Raw genomic sequence first — 18,248 nt, 5'->3', positions numbered from 1 at the left:
AGCTCCGGACCACAGAGACGGAGACAGCGGAAGCCTAGAGAGGCCGATACGACACTGGAAGGGACCTGAGGCTTCCGCCCAGCGGAGAAGCAAGATGGCTACGACTAGGGGCAGCTCTGGGCCTGACCCAGGAAGTCGGGGTCTTCTCCTTCTGTGTTTTTCCGTGGTGCTGGCAGGTGAGGCCACCCGATCCCGGAGCTCCGCTCTGTAAGAGGAACCGTCCGGATCGGCCCATCGCTAATGCAGGCATTGCCCTTCTGGTTCCCATTGCCCCTAGGTTCCCCCCGCCCTGTAAATCCTTCTGTCTTTCGTTCCCATGACATAAGTTCCCCCTTTACCTGGTCCTTCATTTCTTCTCTCCTGAGGCACGTCGTTTCTCTCCAGCCTTTTGCTGGGTTTCCAATTTGGTTCTCTTTTACCCTACTCGCATGCCCCGTTTTCTTTAAAGTCCAGCCGCCCTACCAGCATTCAAAAGGGATAAGTGTAAAAAAGCTCAGTCTCCTTTCTCTGGTTTACTATTTTTTGACACCACATTGTTTTGTGGGCGCTGTGCAACGTTTAAAAACGACAGACCTCATTTGCTCCCGTTGGTTCTATCCTAGATTTGCGTTCCTTATTTTCTTTACTTACTAAAGTGACACTAACGTGGGCTTAGCTGCTTTAAACTGTTAAGAGGGCAGTAACGATTGAAGAAATTTTAGGCGTTTAATGTATATGAATACAATGTACTTAGTGATTTTGCAATTATGAATTATAATTAATAGCACACCTATAATTATCGTGCGGTCAATTAAGAATTAAACAAAGCTATAAGTGTTTTCTTATATGTACATGGCTTTCTAGTTAAGCCCTAAAATAGAAAACATTTCTGTAACTAACCACAAGTATATTTTCCCCTACATTCACATTGCTTTTGACCATCTTCAAGGAAGAAGCTGTAGCTGCCCCGTACTCTAGGTGTGCACACAAACGGCTTGCTGTTTGATTAGCCGAACAGGTGTGCGGCATAAGGTTTCTCCTAGGTCTGCTCAGATTCTTAGATGGGTTTTGTTGCTGTTACTGCTTTCCTTTGTTTGGTTTTGGTAGTCTATATTCTTACACCAGAAACTCCTTTGCTAACTAATTAGTAACGTGCACACAAGATAGAGAAGCAGACGTGCTTACCCATGCAGCTAGACGCTGGTACATCTAAACGCCATCACCCATCACCATCTGACACATATCACCATCTGACACATATCACCATCTGACACATCATCCTTTAACATTATTATTACTAATTGACCTTCGTGGAGTTTAATAACTTTCTAAGGTACGCAACTAGGGACTCTTTACAACACCTGCGTTCCAATAATGTGGCCAAGAAGGGAAAAGAACGATCATTAACCTTATGTTAGAAAGTATGAGAGTGAATGATTTACCTAACCCATCAATCAAGCTAATGATGATAGAGGCTAATGTCAAATACTCTTCCCTTTTTCCTAATACTTTTTATCTTCTGGTCAGGATTGTGTGCGGGAAACTCGGTGGAGAGGAAGATCTACATCCCCTTAAACAGAACAGCTCCCTGTGTCCGCCTGCTCAATGCCACCCATCAGATTGGCTGCCAGTGTAAGTTGAAATTGGGATTTGAATTTGTGGCAATCAAGAATTCAGTTTGTAGCTGGGATACTCGGAACTACTCATGTCCTGCTTTAAAATCTTGGCATTCAAATTGCAGTGTGGTTCTAGGAGTTGATGATCATCTGTCACATCAGAGAAGATAATTAATGAAGAGCTAAGATTTAGTAAATGCTGTTTTAATGGGTGCATTTTGTTTTTACCCCTACAAGAATCATTGTTACTAACATTGTGCAAATGATAAAACTAAAACTTAGGAAAAATTGCTTAGCTTTCCCAGTATCATGGTAGTAAGAAATCAAGCTAGAATCTGAACCTTGGTGGGACCGTCAACTATCTTACCCCAAGGGAAAAGAAACTTCGTGCTCTATGAGTCTAGCCATTGCTTTGTCACTCTGGGTGATTTGTTTTTTGTTTTTTTAACAAAAATGACCTCTTTTTTCTCCCCTTTGAGACAGAGCCTGGCTATGTACCCCAGGCTGGCTTTGGCCTTGTCTTGAGTTCTAGAACTTCAGACATGTGCCACTGTTTGCTGACTTTGGTGCCAAGCGTGCCACTATTTGCTGTTGTCATTGTTTTGTGATGCTGTTGATTGAATCCCTACCATTAAGCTAGTATCTCCAAAACCCCAATCAGCTTCTTCAATAGCAGTGAAGTAGTTGAAGAAAAAGCATACTAAGTAGGGGTTGGGGAGATGGTTCTTCGATTAAGAGGACTTGTTGCTCTTGCTGAGGGCTGATTTTGGATCTGTAGCACCACCTGACGGCTTTTAACCATCTATTCGTCACTCCAGTTTTAGGAGACCCGATGCTTCTAATCTCCACTGGCACCAGGCACACATGTTGTGGGTACACAGTCATACGTGTAGGCAAGACCCTCATGCCTATTTATTTTTTATGCCGACTCAGGGCTGGGGATGTAGCTCAGTGGGTGAAAGCTCTTGGGCATGCATGACAACTGGAACCTGAATCTCTAGAACCCACATTTAAAAAAAAAAAAAAAAAAAGCTAAGGCGTAACGTGACTGTTTATAATGCTAGCACTCCTATAGAGAGATGGGAGGCAGTGGCAGAAGGTTCCTTATACAATTACAGGCCAGGTCGTCTGTTGTGTACAACCGAAAAACAAAAGAGATCCTGTCTGAAGCAAGGTAGAAGCCAAGGACAAATACCTGAGGTTGTCTTCTATCGGATATTTGCACATAGGAATGTGCACATGCATACACGTAAATGCCAAATAAGGGCTGGGGGTGTAACTAGTTGTTAGAGTGCTTTCCTAGCAAATACAAAGTCCTGGTTTTGGTCCCCAGCACCATATCAATTATACAGAGTAGCGCCTCCGTAATCATAGCACTCAGGAGGTAGGTTGCCCAAGTCAGCCAGAACTTTAGGCCCTATTGATCCTCCCATCTGCGAAATAGTTGCAGAGGGAAGAAGTGAAGTATTTGGACGTATCCTTGTGCTTTGTAAATGTGTTGCAAAACAGAATGGTGTTACAACACTGCCATTGACAACACTGGCATTCTCAATACTGTATAAATTGCCGGAAGTGTAGCTCAGTGGTAGGGCACTTGCCTAATGTGCACAAGGCCCTGAGTTAAATCTCTGGGTACTAAACATAGTAAGAAAATAAAATAAAAATCACAGCTTGTTTTCTATATAAACCATCTATTGTCGTCAGAGCTTAGTTTTCCATGGACAGTAGCTCTGTCAGGATATAATTTTGTGGATAAGCAGGGTCTGATCTTCGTTTTATCATCAAACCCATCACTTCTGAATTTTAGTTTATCCTTTTAATTATGGCTGGAATAGAGATGCACAAAGCTAAAAGTCAAATTATCTTCTTTATTTTTTTTTTCCTGTTTCTGTTTCTGTTTGTTTTGTATTATTTTTCAAGGCAGGGTTTCTCTGTGTAGCCTTGGCTGTCTGGACTTGCTTTGTTGGCCAGGCTGGCCTCGAACTGACAGTGATCTGCCTGCCTCTGTCTTTTCCTGTCTATTAAAACAGGATCTCATTATATAGCACAGGCTGGTCTTGAACTTCTAATCTTTTTGCCGGAGACCCCCTAATGCTGAAATTGTAGGCATGGTCCTCCGTTCTCTGTTTCTAACACTTTTTAAGTAAATATTTGTTACTGATGGTGGAGTAAACTGTCAAACTGTATCATGTGATTGCCAGGTACCTTCCATCTTGCCAAAAAGAAACTCAGTTACGGGAAGGTAAGGCATTTGCTCAGGGAGGTAGCTAATACTTTTCCGCCTATGCTTCCATGAGCTATACTATAAACTAATTGTCCCATACCCCATACAGGAAGCATTGCAAGCAGATTCATTGGTTTCAAATAGCCTTAAGGTTTTTGTTGGGTTTGGTTTCTTTCTCTTTCTTCTTTTTGTTTTTGTTTTTTTGTTTTGCTTTTGTTTTGTTGGGGTTTTTTTTTTTTTTTTTTTTTTTTTTTTTTTTTTTTTCCGAGATAAGTTTTCTCTGTGTAATAGCCCTTGCTGTCCTGGACTCAAGTGCTGGGATCAAAGGTGTGCACCACCTTGCCTGGCTTGGATTTGGTTTTTTTTTTTTTTTTTTTATCTGAGCTGTGGATGAGAGAACCTGATCCAGGATAGGCTGACGTCAGACCTGACTGCTAGGAGCCCATCCTCCTGAAGCTGGGCTCTAAATCCTCCTGGAGTCATTCATTCATTATGCTGGCTGTTCTTCCAGCAGCCCCGTGGGAAGCAAAGATGTAGCCCCTAGCGATAAAGCCAAGGGCGGTGCAGAGACAAGAGGGGAGGGGCTGGACTCTGGCCATTTCCTCAAGAGGCTCATGTTTCCTTCTCACCCTGCTTCTGAGTCTTGCTTCATCATATCTGTCCATTCCTTTACAGGCAACACCCATTTTAATTATGGTTGTGAGCATCATAAAACTAAGGGAAAAAGTGGCGCTCGGGTTTGATTTTCTGATTATAATGACCTACTTCTATGGATCTCTCATGTGCTCAAAGAGCATGTAAGGTGCTCCCCACCATGTAAGATGAGTAGGGATAAGAAAGCTGTTTCTTGCTGAAGGTCCAGAGAAAGCTAACATGTTACTTAAAACCATGCAATTACCAGTTAAGACCCAGCTGGTAATCCAGGTTTCCTTAGTCCAGAGTTAGTTTGTTTCTTCTCTGTCCTCCTTAGAGCTGGTTACCTTTCCTTCTTTCTTTCTTTACTTCTTTATTTATTTATTTTTATTTGTTTTTCGATACAGGACTTTTCTGTGTAGCCTTGGTTGTCCTGGACTCCCTTTGTAGACCAGGCTGGCTTTGAACACACAGAGATCTGCCTGCCTCTGCCTCCCTGAGTGCTGGGATTACAGGCATGCCTCACTCTGCCCAGCTTTATTTATCTTTAATTTTCTTGTTTCTTTCTTTTTTCTTTTTTTGTTTTTAGTTTTGTTTCATGTTCTTGTTTTTTGGTGTTTGGAGCTAGGGTTTCTCTTGGCTGTCCTGGACCCACTGTGTAGACCAGGCTGGCTTTGAATTCACAGAAATCCGCCTGCTTCTGCCTCCCAGAGTGCTGGTATTATAGGCTTGTGCCACTATGCCAAGCTTTTTCTCAGGTCTTACGAGCTCTACAAAGTTTTTTCCCCCGTGTTGTTGTTTTATAACATGGACTATGGAGTAGAATCACAGTAGAAGGTCTCCTTTGCTTTGATTTTCTTGTTTTGACCTTTAGGAAATGTAAATATAAATGCAAAACCTTTGTTAGCATCTGGATCTTAACTAAAGCTGTATCAGGCTCTACTATTCTTCCATATTTTATTATTACCATGGAGATGATCCTGTTAAGTATTTACTATATATAAGCCATAGGCAGATGTTATAGACCCTTCTGCTGTATTTACTTTTTTCTTTTTGCCTGTGCAAAATTTTTAAAGATTTATTTATTTATTTATTATTTATACAGTGTCTGCCTGCATGTGAGCTTGCACACCAAAAGAGGGCACCAGATCTCAGTATAGGTGGTTGTGAGCCACCATGTGGTTGCTGGAAATTCAACTCAGGACCTTTGGAAGAGCAGACAGGGCTCTTAACCACTGAGCCATGTCTCCAGCCCACCTATGCAAATTTTTAAAATGATTTTTTTCTTTTTTTCTTCCTGTCCCCACACTCACACCACCACCTCCACCACCATCCATCAGCCTGTTCCCTCCCCTAGACCTCTGACAGGTGGGGTCCTCCTCCTCCACCATCTGACCACAGTCTATCAGGTCTCACCCTAACAGACAGTCTGCGCCCCCCTCCTTTGTGTTTTCCCAGGGCCTCTCCACCAAGGTGCAAGTGATCAAATCCCGGGCACCAGAGATCTTGTCCGAAGCAGTCCTCCGCTCCCCCCTGTGTTTACTTTTCTTAGATCTCCTGGTTTGGTTAGCAATTGGGAAGTACTGGATGTTTTTTAATCTCCGAGTTACAAGTATTTCAGTTCTATGGTCTAGAAGCCTAGTTCTCATGTCTGATTGTGCATAGCCAAGAATTACGTATGGCACTTTTAGAAAATACATGTGTCCAGGTCCCACGGAGAAAAGGTCTGAGCATTTGTATTTCCTAAAGGTCTGGTGCCTGGACGACAGCTCACTGATAGAGTGGACATTGTACGCGGGGCCTTTGACTGAATCCCTAGCACCAAAAAAGCAAAGCAAAGAAGACCTGCCATTGTGATTCTCTGCCAGCCCATGTTGAGGCCTAGTATCTCACATAAGTCTTGATTAATCACATCCAGTCTTTAGGGAGGAAAAAATTCTCAGGAAGATCCCAGGATGCTTCCACATAGATTCCTCGAGGCTCAGGGTGTTGTATCAGATTCGAGGCTGTGGATCGTCCTTCCTCTGAAGCGGCACTCCCCAGTCTTTGTCACATCATGAGATGCATGGAAATATTATAACTTAGCATCCTAACACATATAAAAATAGGTACTATCCTGGGTGAATGAGGAGTCTACTCTTATGTTTGGACAACTGAGGGTCTTGAAATCCTAGATTCCCAGGAAGGGGTCAGTGATTATCAGCGCACCTTCAGTGCGTTCCAGGCCTACCAGCTGGCAAGCTCTGATCTAGAGAGCTCGGAGTTCTAGATTAAAATCACCTAAAACTGGCCAGGAGCAAATAAAAGCATTCCCAAATGAGGCTGGAGAGTGGTGAGCCAAGAAGGCTAGTGAGGCAACACAATCTGTGTTTTTTTCAAAGGCGGATCAAAGCTAGACATTTGAGCTGGAAATGTAGAGTCTGGCATTTTCTAGAGGAAAATGCAAACTTTAAAACATGAGGGTCTAGTGTTCTAGAATCTTGCGTATATGGGTAGATGAGGTCGTTGGAATTGTCAAAACAAATTGAAAATTGCAGAGCCTTTCCAGCATATAATTAAAAAGGCCATAAAAGCCAGCAAGATGACTCAAAGAGTAAAAGTGCCTGCTATAAAACCTGATGACCGTGGCTGGGCGTGGCAGCTCACGTCTTTAATCCCAGCACTTGGGAGGCAGAGGCAGATGGATTGCCATGAGTTGGAGGCCAGTCTGGTCTGTGAAGGGAGTCCAGGACAGCCAAGGCTACACCGAGAAACCCTGTCTGAAAAAAACAAAGACAAAACAACAACAACAAAAAACCTGATGATGCAAGTTCAAACTTAAAAAAAATAAATAAGTAAATAAAATAAAATCGGAAAGACCTCTAATGAGTCCGCTTGGGCTGTTCTCCTTTTCCTCCTATAATGGAGCTGGGGTAATGCAGCTCTTCAAGTCTAGAAGTGGCGGTGTTTACCCTAATATTTTGTGACGTCTTTAGAGATAAAAGATCTGCCGAAGCTGGATGTGGTGGCCTTGAATCACAGCACTTGGAAAGCAGAGGCAGGAGGATCACTGCAAATTCAAGGCCAGCCTGGTCTACACAGTCAGTTCAGGTCAGCCAGGGTTACATAGTGAGACCCTGTTTTTTTAAAAAACAAAAAACAAAAAAACTGCAGAATTGTCAACTGTGGGAGCTTTAATTTGACCCATTCTGTCCCGGCAGCTTCAATTAGTGGGGATACAGGGGTTATCCACGTAGTGGAGAAAGAAGAAGATCTGCAGTGGGTGTTGACCGACGGCCCCAACCCCCCTTACATGGTTCTACTGGAGGGCAAGCTCTTCACTAGGTAAGAGCTGGGTGTGTCTTTCTGGAACTATGTGTGAGAAAGAAAGATTTGGGTCTTGTACTGATGAGTCTCCTGGAGAATAGGGAGCAGGATTTGTATTCGGAAAAGAGGAGATACCATCTTCAAGGAAGAGGGAGTGGTTCCCAAATCACTCAGGGACAAAGCAGATGACACCCTGAACTCAGGTCGGACCGTAGTCCAGACTCAGAAGTTAAGCCCCAATAGAGAGCTGAGTGGCAGTTCTGCGTGACTGGCTCTCCGCTTGTTTCCACCGTGACTAGTAATCTGTCTGATACCGTCCTGTCTTCTCTCATGTCCCTCTCTCCATTCCAGGGATATAATGGAAAAGCTGAAGGGGAGAGCCAGCAGAATTGCCGGTCTTGCCGTGACTCCAGCCAAGCCCGATTCGACCTCAAGCTTCTCTCCTAGTGTGCAGTGCCCAAATGATGGGTTTGGTAAGAGCCTCAAAAGTTCACGAGAGCCTTCTTACTGTACGAGGCTAATTGTTGCTCCAGTGTCAGGTTTCAAGGGCAGAGGACCTGGCGTGTGTCTGTGTGGACTGTAAACAACTGAGTCCCTCCCACTCCCCACACGCCAGCCCACCGCACCTCATCTTCTTTTCCCATTCCTCTTCTACCGTCCGTTCTTGTCACAAGCCCAGACACTGAATCTGCCCGCCTAGACTTCCTCCGTACCAGTTTCTCTGCTTTCGCAGGGCTGGTGATAGACCCATGATGCTTCTTAGAGTCACTGCCTCTTTTCGTACTCTTGGCCCCGGGCCCTGATACCCTAACCTTCCTACTTCCCCTGCTCCCTGCCTTCTTGGTGCCTCATTAAATGGTCCCCTGCTCCCCTCCCTGCTTCCTCCCTCCAGGTATTTACTCCAATTCCTATGGGTCAGAGTTTGCCCATTGCAAAAAAACGCTGTGGAATGAACTGGGCAACGGCTTGGCTTATGAAGACTTTAGTTTCCCCATCTTTCTTCTTGAAGATGAGAACGAAACCAAGGTCATCAAGCAGGTACTGCCTCGGCCAGCTCCTGGCAATTCCACTGAGAAACAGGATTGTTTTCATACTCTCATCCTGTTTGTTCACACCTTGAAAAATGGCTTCCCAAAACAACCACCAAGGAGTTTGGTCAAGTGTGATGGTGCGTGCCTGAATCCCAGCACTCAGGAGGTAGAGACAGCATGTTCCAGACCAACCAGGGTGACATAGCAAGGCCCTGTCTCACAAACAAAACAGGGATGCAGAAGTTTATCGTCCAGTGCCCTGACATTTCCCTCGGCCGTTTCTTTCCTGTCTGATACGGCAATGAAAGCATTAGGCTGGGCAGAAATACATGGAAGAATATAAAACAAGGTGTTGTGATATGAAACATGGTTAAGAACCAGATAAAAAGAAGCCAGGCGTGGTGGCTCACGCCTTTAATCCCAGCACTTGGGAGGCAGAGGCAGGCAGATCGCTGTGAGTTCGAGGCCAGCCTGATCTACAAAGCGAGTCCAAGACAGCCAAGGCTACACAGAGAAACCCTGTCTCAAAAAGCAAAAAAAAGAACAACAACAACAAAAAGAACCAGATAAAAAGAACAGTGGGCCGGGCGTGGTGATGCACATCTTTATCCCAGCACTGAGGAGGCAGAGGCAGGCAGTTCTCTGTGAGTTCGAGGCCAGCCTGATCTACAAAGCGAGTCCAAGACAGCCAAGGCTACACAGAGAAACCCTGTCTCAAAAAGCAAAAAAAGAACAACAACAACAACAAAAAGAACCAGATAAAAAGAACAGTGGGCCGGGCGTGGTGATGCACATCTTTATCCCAGCACTGAGGAGGCAGAGGCAGGCAGATCTCTGTGAGTTCGAGGCCAGCCTGGTCTACAAATCAAGTTCCAGGGCAGCCAGGTTATACAGAGAAACCCTATTTGGAAAAAACCGAGGCTTGTGGTAGAGAACATTGGAACAAGTGTGATGCCTCATGCTCAGTCCCAGGCACAGGCAGGAAGATTGCCAGACATTTAAGGCTGTTGTTGTAGGCCAGCCTGAGGGACAGAGTGAGACCACTAGGAGTTGAGAGGTTGAATTCAGTAAATCCCTGAGCGCGCGCGCGCGTGTGTGTGTGTGTGTGTATACACGTGTGTGCATGGGTACATGATGTAAAGACCAGAGGAGGACATCCTACCCTAGCACTGTCCACTTTACTCCCTTGAGACAGGAATCTTGGAGCTAGGCTGGCAGCCAGCCAGCACCCACAATCCTCTTGCCTTTTCTCCCAGCATCACTGGGGTTACAGATCCATGCTCGGCTTTTTATGTGGGTGCTGGGCTTGGAACATGGCTCATCATATCTGCACAGCAAACGCTCTTACCCACTGAGCCATCTCTACGGCCCCTTGGATCAGTTGTTTACAGCTCTAATTTATCCTGATTCTGTCTGGTCTAGCATCTTTGTTTTAAAGTCAATTGACAGATTTGTCTTCAGAATGACTAAAAGAGTTGCTTGCCAAGCTGTCATAATTTTTATTTTTTAATTTCTAGCCAGTGCTCCTTATAGCAAGTCACACTAAGAACAGTGGCTGAAGGCAGGCATGGTAACACACACCTGTACTGTCAATGCTTGGAAGGCTGAAACAGGATCATGAGTTTGGGGCCATTGTAAACTGCGTAGCAAGACCCTGTGGCGGCCAAAGCCTGCACTACGCCAGTTAGAATTGGATAAGTTCATCTGCTCCAGCCAGTCTGTTGAGTCCATGCCATTTGTACTGATTGAGGAATTTTTCTCTTGGACCTTAAATGGTTATCCCAGGACACCTGTAGCTTGGGGACTTATGTCTCCCCAAAAGGGAGTGGCTTAAGAATGAAGCTGGGCCTTCTTCTTCCTGGAAAGCGAGAGAGGGCCTCCACAGCTAGCTGTCTCAGTGGGATCCGTCTCCTTTCCAGTGTTATCAAGATCACAACCTGGGTCACAATGGCTCTGCGCCAAGCTTCCCACTGTGTGCCATGCAGCTCTTCTCACACATGCACGCCGTCATCAGCACTGCCACCTGCATGCGGCGCAGCTTCATCCAGAGCACCTTCAGCATCAACCCAGGTAGGCAGAGCCAGTCCATGCAGGTGGGCTGCGCCGAAGGGGGTGGACCCAGTCAGGGAGGTCGGTGTGATACCCAGGGAAGGTGTGGGCCTGGGCAGCGGGCACTGGATGAGAGAATTCTGAAGAGATGAGACAGCCTACCCCTGAAGTGGATGGTGCCAGAGAGCCAGAGCTAGAACAGTTGAAGGTGGAGGAATGGTCCTAGGGTGTGTGGGGACAGAGACCGAATGGTCTTGAAGGCTCTCTGACTACCCTCTCCCTTAGTCCTATTGATCGCTCATTGTTTGTGTCCTACTCAGAAATCGTCTGTGACCCCTTATCCGACTTCAACGTATGGAGCATGCTTAAGCCCATAAATACATCCGGGGCATTAGATCCTGAAGACAGGGTTGTGGTTGTGGCCACCCGGGTGAGTGTGCCCCCCTGCAGCATGGGCAGGGCTCTTTAGGCGTGTCTGACTTCAGAGTGGAGAGGGACCTGGGCTGTTGGACTCCCTGGCTCCAGTTCTCGTCCCAACATACATGGGTCCTCCTGGAGCGGGAGAGGGCGCCTGGGCTTGGCTCTACTGGTCCAGTTTTCAAGTGCACCACCCCATCCTGCATTCTGCTATTCCAGATGGATAGCCGGTCCTTTTTCTGGAATGTGGCTCCAGGGGCAGAGAGTGCTGTAGCCTCCTTTGTCACTCAGCTGGCTGCAGCCGAAGCTTTGCACAAGGCACCTAATGTGACCGAACTACCCCGAAATGTGATGTTTGTCTTCTTCCAGGGGGTAAGGGCTTTTTCCCCAGGGAAAGATGGCAAGGAGTGGGGGGGCGGGGGGGTGCCAATGGCAGGAGAGAAATCACTGACCTGAGCTGACACTCAGAGTTTCTGCATGTGTCTCTGTTTCCCCTTTAGAATCCTTTTGTTTTTTGTTTTTATTTTTTATTTTTTTCAAGACAGGGTTTCTGTATGTTATCTTGCCTGTCCTGGACTTGCTTTGTAGACCAGGCTGGCCTCGAACTCACAGCGATCCACCTGCCTCCCAAGTGCTAGGATTAAAGGCATGTGCCACCACGCTTTATTTTTATTTATTTTTATTTTTATTTTTTTAAGGAAGCTTCTATTTCCTAAAAAGATGTCCCCTTCCCTCCCCCATTGATAAGATCTATTTGAGGCTTCCTTTCATATTTATTGGCCTGGTCCCTGTGTTGTGACAGCCTGGCTGTAGTGTAAGGTAAGAGCGGCCAGAGCTGTGCAGAAGGAGGAAGAGCCAAGAAGCAAGTGTGTAACGGCCAGTGTTTGCTTTGAGCCCTTTCAAAGGCTGCTCTCCCCATTTCTAGGCTCAAGAAATCCCATGATGCATGCATGTGAGAAACAGCTGGATAGGTTGTTGGGGGGAGGGGGGGCTGGTAGATCACGTGGCTATAAGTTGACTAGCTGACTAGCGGCTGAGACGACTCAGGAAAGCAGCCCACTTTGTTGCCCTCAAACTGTCCTGGTCCTTGGGGATTTCTCCTGTCTCCACCCCTCAGGAAACCTTTGACTACATTGGCAGCTCAAGAATGGTCTATGACATGGAGAACGGCAAGTTCCCTGTGCGCCTGGAGAACATCGACTCGTTCGTGGAACTGGGGCAGGTGCGAGCCTCTCTCCCTGACCCCTTCCTGCTCTGCGGCCTGTGCTGAAGTCCCACCCGGCTCTCCCCTTGACATCCGTCTCTCCGGCATGGGCTCGCAGCGGGAGACAAGTCATACGTGTTGTTCCTCATCCCTCCCAGGTGGCCTTAAGAACATCACTGGAGCTCTGGATGCACACAGATCCCATGTCTCAGAAAAACGAATCTGTGAAGAACCAGGTAACCTACAGACAAGAGAAAGACTAGACTTAGGTATTGGCTAGAGATGAACACCACTGCTTTGTGAAAAGAATCATAACCTCCTGGGGGTTCCCTGGAGTAAGTAGTTCCCTGTGATCCTGCAGTGCTTAAATACTGCCACTACTCATTAAAGACAGGGAACTGGTTGCTTCTTCCTTTCTCTCTTTCTTTCTTTCTTTCTTCTTCTTTTTTTTGTTTGTTTGTTTTGTTTTGTTTGTTTTTGTGACAGAGTTTCTGTGTAGCCTTGGCTTTCTTAGAACTCCCTCTGTAAACCAGTCCATCCTGAACTCAGAGATCTGCCAGGCCCTGCCTCCTGAGTGCTGGGATTAAAGGCGTGCGCCACCACTCCCAGCATGACTTGCTCCTTCTACTTTTGCTGTCCCATGGACCCAGTTGCCAAGGCTGCCTGCCAGAGTCCTGCCTGTATCAGGCTCCTGCCCAAACTGCCTTCCACTTTATTGGTGATGGTGGGGGTAGCATAGATTTATTTTATCTTATATGTCTAAGTATTTGCCCGCATGTATGTGTACCACATGGTGCCTGGTGCCCAAGGAGGTCGGAAGAGGCAGATCCCTTAGAACTGGCAATACAGATGTTTGTGAACCACCATGTGGGCACTGAGGAATGAACCTGGGTCCTCTGCAAGAGCAAAAAGTGTTCTTAACCACTGAGCCATCTCGCCAGGCCCTGCCCTCCACTTTCTTAATGTTTATTCAAGGTTCTTCCTACCGAGTACAGCTCTAAGCCTGCCTTTCTCCTTGGAGTGCTCTTGTTGCCACGGCAGCCTTTGCTGTCATCCCTGCCTGGGACTCCTGTAGTAGTTAGAGAATTACTTAGCTGCCATCCATTGTGGATGGGCCTCCTCCAATTCCGCACAACAGATGATACGTGAAAGAGCCACTGAGGATAAGGCTGGACCCTGAGGACAGGGCTAGCCTATAAATGTGACGAAACCAGGCTTCTTTGTGCCTTGATTTTCTAACTGTAGGAAGAACCGTGGGGAATGTAGGGAAGTCAGAGTCTTGGTCCAGACTGGCAGCAGACTCTGTCTAGGAGAGCACAGGGCTGAGAGAGCCCTCCTGCCCACCCTCCTACCTCCTGTCAGTCTGCTTCTTGGCTCCCTCAGGTGGAGGACCTTCTGGCCACTCTGGAGAAGAGTGGTGCTACGGTCCCGGAAGTTCTCTTGAGGAGACAGAATCAGTCCCAGGCCCTTCCACCATCATCTCTACAACGATTTCTTCGGGCTCGAAACGTCTCTGGTGTAGTTCTGGCTGACCACTCCGGTTCCTTCCATAACCGGTGAGTCACCTGGCCCTATACCCTCTTCGTTTTCAGAGGCAGACTATTTTGTAATCCGGGAGGCAGATCACTGTCGTCTCCCACCCCACATACTGCCTCCAAAAACTCCAGAACATTCACGTTCTTTACCCAGTGGCCTATTCACAGGAGGCCTGGAACCCTGGTTCTCAACCCTTACTCAACACCTCCTAGTACAACTGTCCTCTGCTGCAGCTCCACTTCTCCCAGGTTTGCCTGGTACCTGAGTTCCCAAGGGCTGCCACAGAGGGCATCATCTCAAGCCAAAGCATAGGGGGTAGAGGGTAGTTTCTTGGCTGGAAGACAAGAGTGGTCTCTTTCTGGGTCCACAAGCAGTGTTCTTACTTTGTACAATGTGACACGTTCCCGTCCCATGGTAGGTACACGTGGCCGCGTGTACCAGGGAAGGCTGAAGACAAGAAGGCACTGTTAGTTACCCTGTCCTGGTTCTGAGGCCCTCGTGCTGCTCCTAACCCGAGGCCAGGGACAACAGGGGACTCTCACTCAGGCTAGATGGCTCTCTCTTCAGCTTCCTTGGGGCCAAATGAGCTTTTTAAATAAAATCCCTAAACTGATTCTCTGACCCTAGCAAAGATAGTTTCTCACTCATTCAAGAGAGTGACAGTTGTCGATCACTGTCAGCTTTCTAAATCTTTTGTGGTACTTTGAGGTAAGAGATAATTCATCCGATTGTTAGCTGACTTGGCGCTGTATGGGACAACAATCTATTCCTGCACAAGCAACATTTGAGTAGGAAAGCTAAGGGTGCTCTTTTAAAATCTATTTCCTTGGGGCTCATAGGGACCATCACGGTGATTTGATCCAAAGTATCTGTGTGTGTGTGTGTGTGTGTGTGTGTGTGTGTGTATGTGTCTGACCTTAGTACCTCACCGTTTCCCCTCTATCACTGTAAGCATTCATTGGTGGCAGTTCTCTGTGTGTGCAGCCCAAACAGTTAGTCTCCAGTGCTTAGTGTTTGCCTTCCTTTTATACTCTGTCCATCAGCAGCGGCTTCAAATATCTTTACCCCACCCACATTCCTACTTGCCCGCTTCCTGTACCTCTTTAATAATGGACTCCAATTTTCTTTCCTCTTTTCCCACTGGATGATGAAAAATAAGATAGCAAGTTCCCACATGAAGGACGTTTAGGTAGGAGAGGGGGCAAGGATGTGACTCTGTACCGCCAGGCCTCACGCTGACTTTCCGGGCAGGTATTACCAGAGCATTTATGACACTGCTGAGAACATTAACGTCACCTATCCTGAGTGGCAGAGCCCAGAAGAGGATCTGAACTTTGTGACAGACACTGCCAAGGTAGCACTGACGTGGGCTGGGTGGGAGCGTGGGAAACGCATCAGAAATGATATAAGCGAAGTGCTGAGAGGCAGGTGAGCCATCCAGGGCTTCTCATCTGCTGCAGGCACTGGCGAATGTGGCCACGGTGCTGGCACGGGCGCTGTATGAGCTTGCGGGAGGAGTCAAGTTCCAAGACTCCATTCAGGCTGATCCTCAGACAGTAAGAAAAGATGAGCCCCTGGTCCTTCCTGTTTCTGTTAATACAGGCTGCCCCTCTCACCCCCTCCTCAGTGGTCTTTGCCAGCTTCCTAAACTGGAATTTAGCATGCCTCTTCCTGCCTGTGAGGATGATAGCCCTGGGAATTCTTGAGTGGGCGTCCTCTACATTTGTGTGCATTGGCCACTGTCTCCCAGCCCCACTAGAGTTCCTGTCTTATAAACTGGTCTCTGCCTTTTGTTTCCCTGGTTGTCTTCTCTGTGTCCCAACCCTAGGTTACGCGTCTGCTCTATGGGTTCCTGGTTAGAGCCAACAACTCGTGGTTTCAGTCTATCCTCAGACATGACCTAAGGTCCTATCTGGGTAAGCATCGGCTGTGAGGAGGGGGAACCCTACCTGACAAAATGTGTAGAGAAAAGAGTGTCAGCTTGCTTTAATCCTTACTCAACCCCACCCCACATCCCCCCACGCTTTCATCATTGGACCCTCTTCTCTTACCATGCTCCCTTCTGGCTCCTGCCAGTGCTGCGTTCTTTCTGTTTCTGCCCCACCCCCGTGACCTCACCTTCTAAATTCCCCTTTCCCTTTGGCCTGCAACCAGATGATGGGCCCCTTCAACACTACATTGCTGTCTCCAGCCCTACCAACACAACTTACGTTGTGCAGCATGTCTTGGCAAACCTGACCGGCAAGGTGACCAACCTCACCCGAGAGCAATGCCAGGATCCCAGTGAAGTCCCGAGTGAAAGCAAGGATGTGAGTGGCGGTGGGTGTTGGAGGTATCCCTTGGAAAAGTTGGGAATCTCCTGGGCAGATGTGGGGATTGGCATGGGCTTTAGTCCTAGGAACCTGAGTATTGAGGAAGTAGTGGCCTGAGAGAAATCAGCCCACCTGTGGGATGAAGAGTCGTCAAGCAGTTGATGAGGTTGGCTAGGATACGGGGCCACTAGGGCACAGGGAGCAAGTGAGAAGAATGTCACCTCAGCCCTGTGCTGCTACCTGTCTTCCTGTGCAGCTCTTTGAGTACTCATGGGTACAAGGTCCTTTGAATTCCAACAAGACAGAGCGGCTCCCACGGTGTGTACGCTCCACAGTACGACTGGCCAGGGCCTTGTCCCCTGCCTTTGAACTGAGTCAGTGGAGCTCCACGGAATATTCCACGTGGGCTGAGAGCCGCTGGAAAGACATCCAAGCTCGGATATTCCTAATCGCCAGCAAAGAGCTTGAGGTAAGACTGGACTGAAAGGGAGGTGATACCGTTCTGTTGGTTGGGGTGGGCACATGCTCTTCTCACTATTTCTTGCCTCAGTTCTGTTAGGCTCCTTTTGGCTGTTTCACATTTGTCCCAGATCCATAGCAAAACCAGTGCAAGTCTGTGCCTGGTCTGCCAGTGCGTGGCGTCCCATTAGGAGGTCTCTCTGTGCTGATGATTTGAATGCACGGTTACTTAGGAGAGCCTCGGTGGGACCTAAAAAGGTCTTCTGTGTTTCCCGCTCCTACCCAGCGTCTACTCTCTGACTCAGCTGGAGGATTCAGTCAAATAGTTACTGAGCCCATGTTATAAGTAAGTCCTGAGCATACCGTGACTCACCAAGACACCAGAGACCCAAAGCTGTGGGTCCTGCCTGTCTGCAAATCACTTAAGCAAAGATACATAGACACCTTTCCCCTGAGGAGAGCCCAGTCTGCTAATTGGGAAGATGCTGCCCGTGGCTGTTGCTTGTTCTTGGTGCTTGAATCTAGTGCCAGACTTCTGAGGGGGTTTCTTCCTGGGTTACCTAAGGCTGTGGTATTCTGAGAACACTTTTCTTCACTGCCTACACCTTGGTCCCTGCAGTTTATAACCCTGATTGTGGGCTTCGGCATCCTCGTCTTCTCTCTTATCGTCACTTACTGCATCAACGCCAAAGCCGACATCCTCTTCGTCACTCCCCGAGAGCCAGGAGTTGTGTCTTACTGAAGAGGACAGCAGCTTCCCCTGCCAGCTTCAGATGTTACTTCCCAGGCCGGTTGTCTCGCTGGGAACAAACCACTGATTTGTCACTGGACTGTCTCTGGGCCTGTCTTAGACCGGGATGACCTATGGACTGGAACTGAGTGGAGACAGGGGTAGACATGAATGAGTCACCTCCCCTTCTCAGCTCCCCCTTTCCCGTTTGTTTCTCCTTCTCTGATACCAGGCATTATGATAGAAGCTCCCTGCTCCTGCTTAACACCCCCACTGCTCGTCCTCATCTGTCCTTTCTTGGGTCTTTCCATCCTGCCCTGTCCCTCTGTCTGATCCCACTGTCACCCTATCCCCACCCCTGCACCCAACCACCTGCTGGACCAGGAAGAAGGATGGGAAGGATTGACCGTTGGGATCAAACTACCCCAGACCCTTAGGGAAAGAATGGGGCTCTGGCTGAGCCAGCAGTCTCTTTCCCACTGTCCTTTCTCCAGGTCTCCAGATGGCATGTTAGGGTGGGCATGCTGTTAGGTGGGTATCCCACCTCCAGCCCACAGTGCTCAGTCGTACTTTTTATTATTAAACTATAATATCTATTTTTGTTGGGTTTTTTTTTCTTTTTCTTTTTTTGTAAATTATATAAATAGAAGTTTCATTAAAATTATCCCATACAACTTGTACTTGTTTGGTATTCGTCCCAGGTCACCATGTCCCGTGACCCTGGACTAGAGTAGAGCCCAGTGTATGCTGCC

General features: G+C 47.5%; 1 protein-coding gene across 1 annotated transcript; it reads left to right on the top strand.

Annotated features, from left to right (window-relative positions):
• Window positions 1–15: 15 nt before the first annotated feature.
• Window positions 16–18,109, top strand: Ncstn (nicastrin). The gene is made up of 17 exons (XM_051147922.1): window positions 16–176; window positions 1,507–1,611; window positions 7,653–7,776; window positions 8,110–8,231; window positions 8,651–8,796; window positions 10,709–10,859; window positions 11,159–11,268; window positions 11,475–11,627; window positions 12,373–12,477; window positions 12,618–12,695; window positions 13,843–14,015; window positions 15,247–15,349; window positions 15,456–15,551; window positions 15,824–15,911; window positions 16,150–16,304; window positions 16,564–16,776; window positions 17,386–18,109. Exons 1-17 carry the CDS (start codon window positions 95–97, stop codon window positions 17,506–17,508), a joined length of 2,127 nt encoding a protein of 708 aa, XP_051003879.1. The 5' UTR covers window positions 16–94; the 3' UTR covers window positions 17,509–18,109.
• The last annotated feature ends 139 nt before the right edge of the window (window positions 18,110–18,248 follow it).

This window comes from Acomys russatus, chromosome 6 (genome assembly GCF_903995435.1).
Source record: "Acomys russatus chromosome 6, mAcoRus1.1, whole genome shotgun sequence".
Classification (NCBI taxonomy): Eukaryota; Metazoa; Chordata; class Mammalia; order Rodentia; family Muridae; genus Acomys; species Acomys russatus.
The sequence above is the reverse complement of the archived record's forward strand: the minus strand, read 5'-3'. Positions and strand labels throughout refer to the sequence as shown.

Coding starts and splice junctions, on each gene's coding strand:
- Ncstn (XM_051147922.1), top strand. CDS start 95: ATGGCTACGACTAGGGGCAGCTCTGGGCCTGACCCAGGAAGTCGGGGT. Junction 15,912..16,149: donor TGACCTAAGGTCCTATCTGG/GTAAGCATCGGC, acceptor GCCTGCAACCAG/ATGATGGGCCCCTTCAACAC. Junction 16,305..16,563: donor TCCCGAGTGAAAGCAAGGAT/GTGAGTGGCGGT, acceptor CTTCCTGTGCAG/CTCTTTGAGTACTCATGGGT.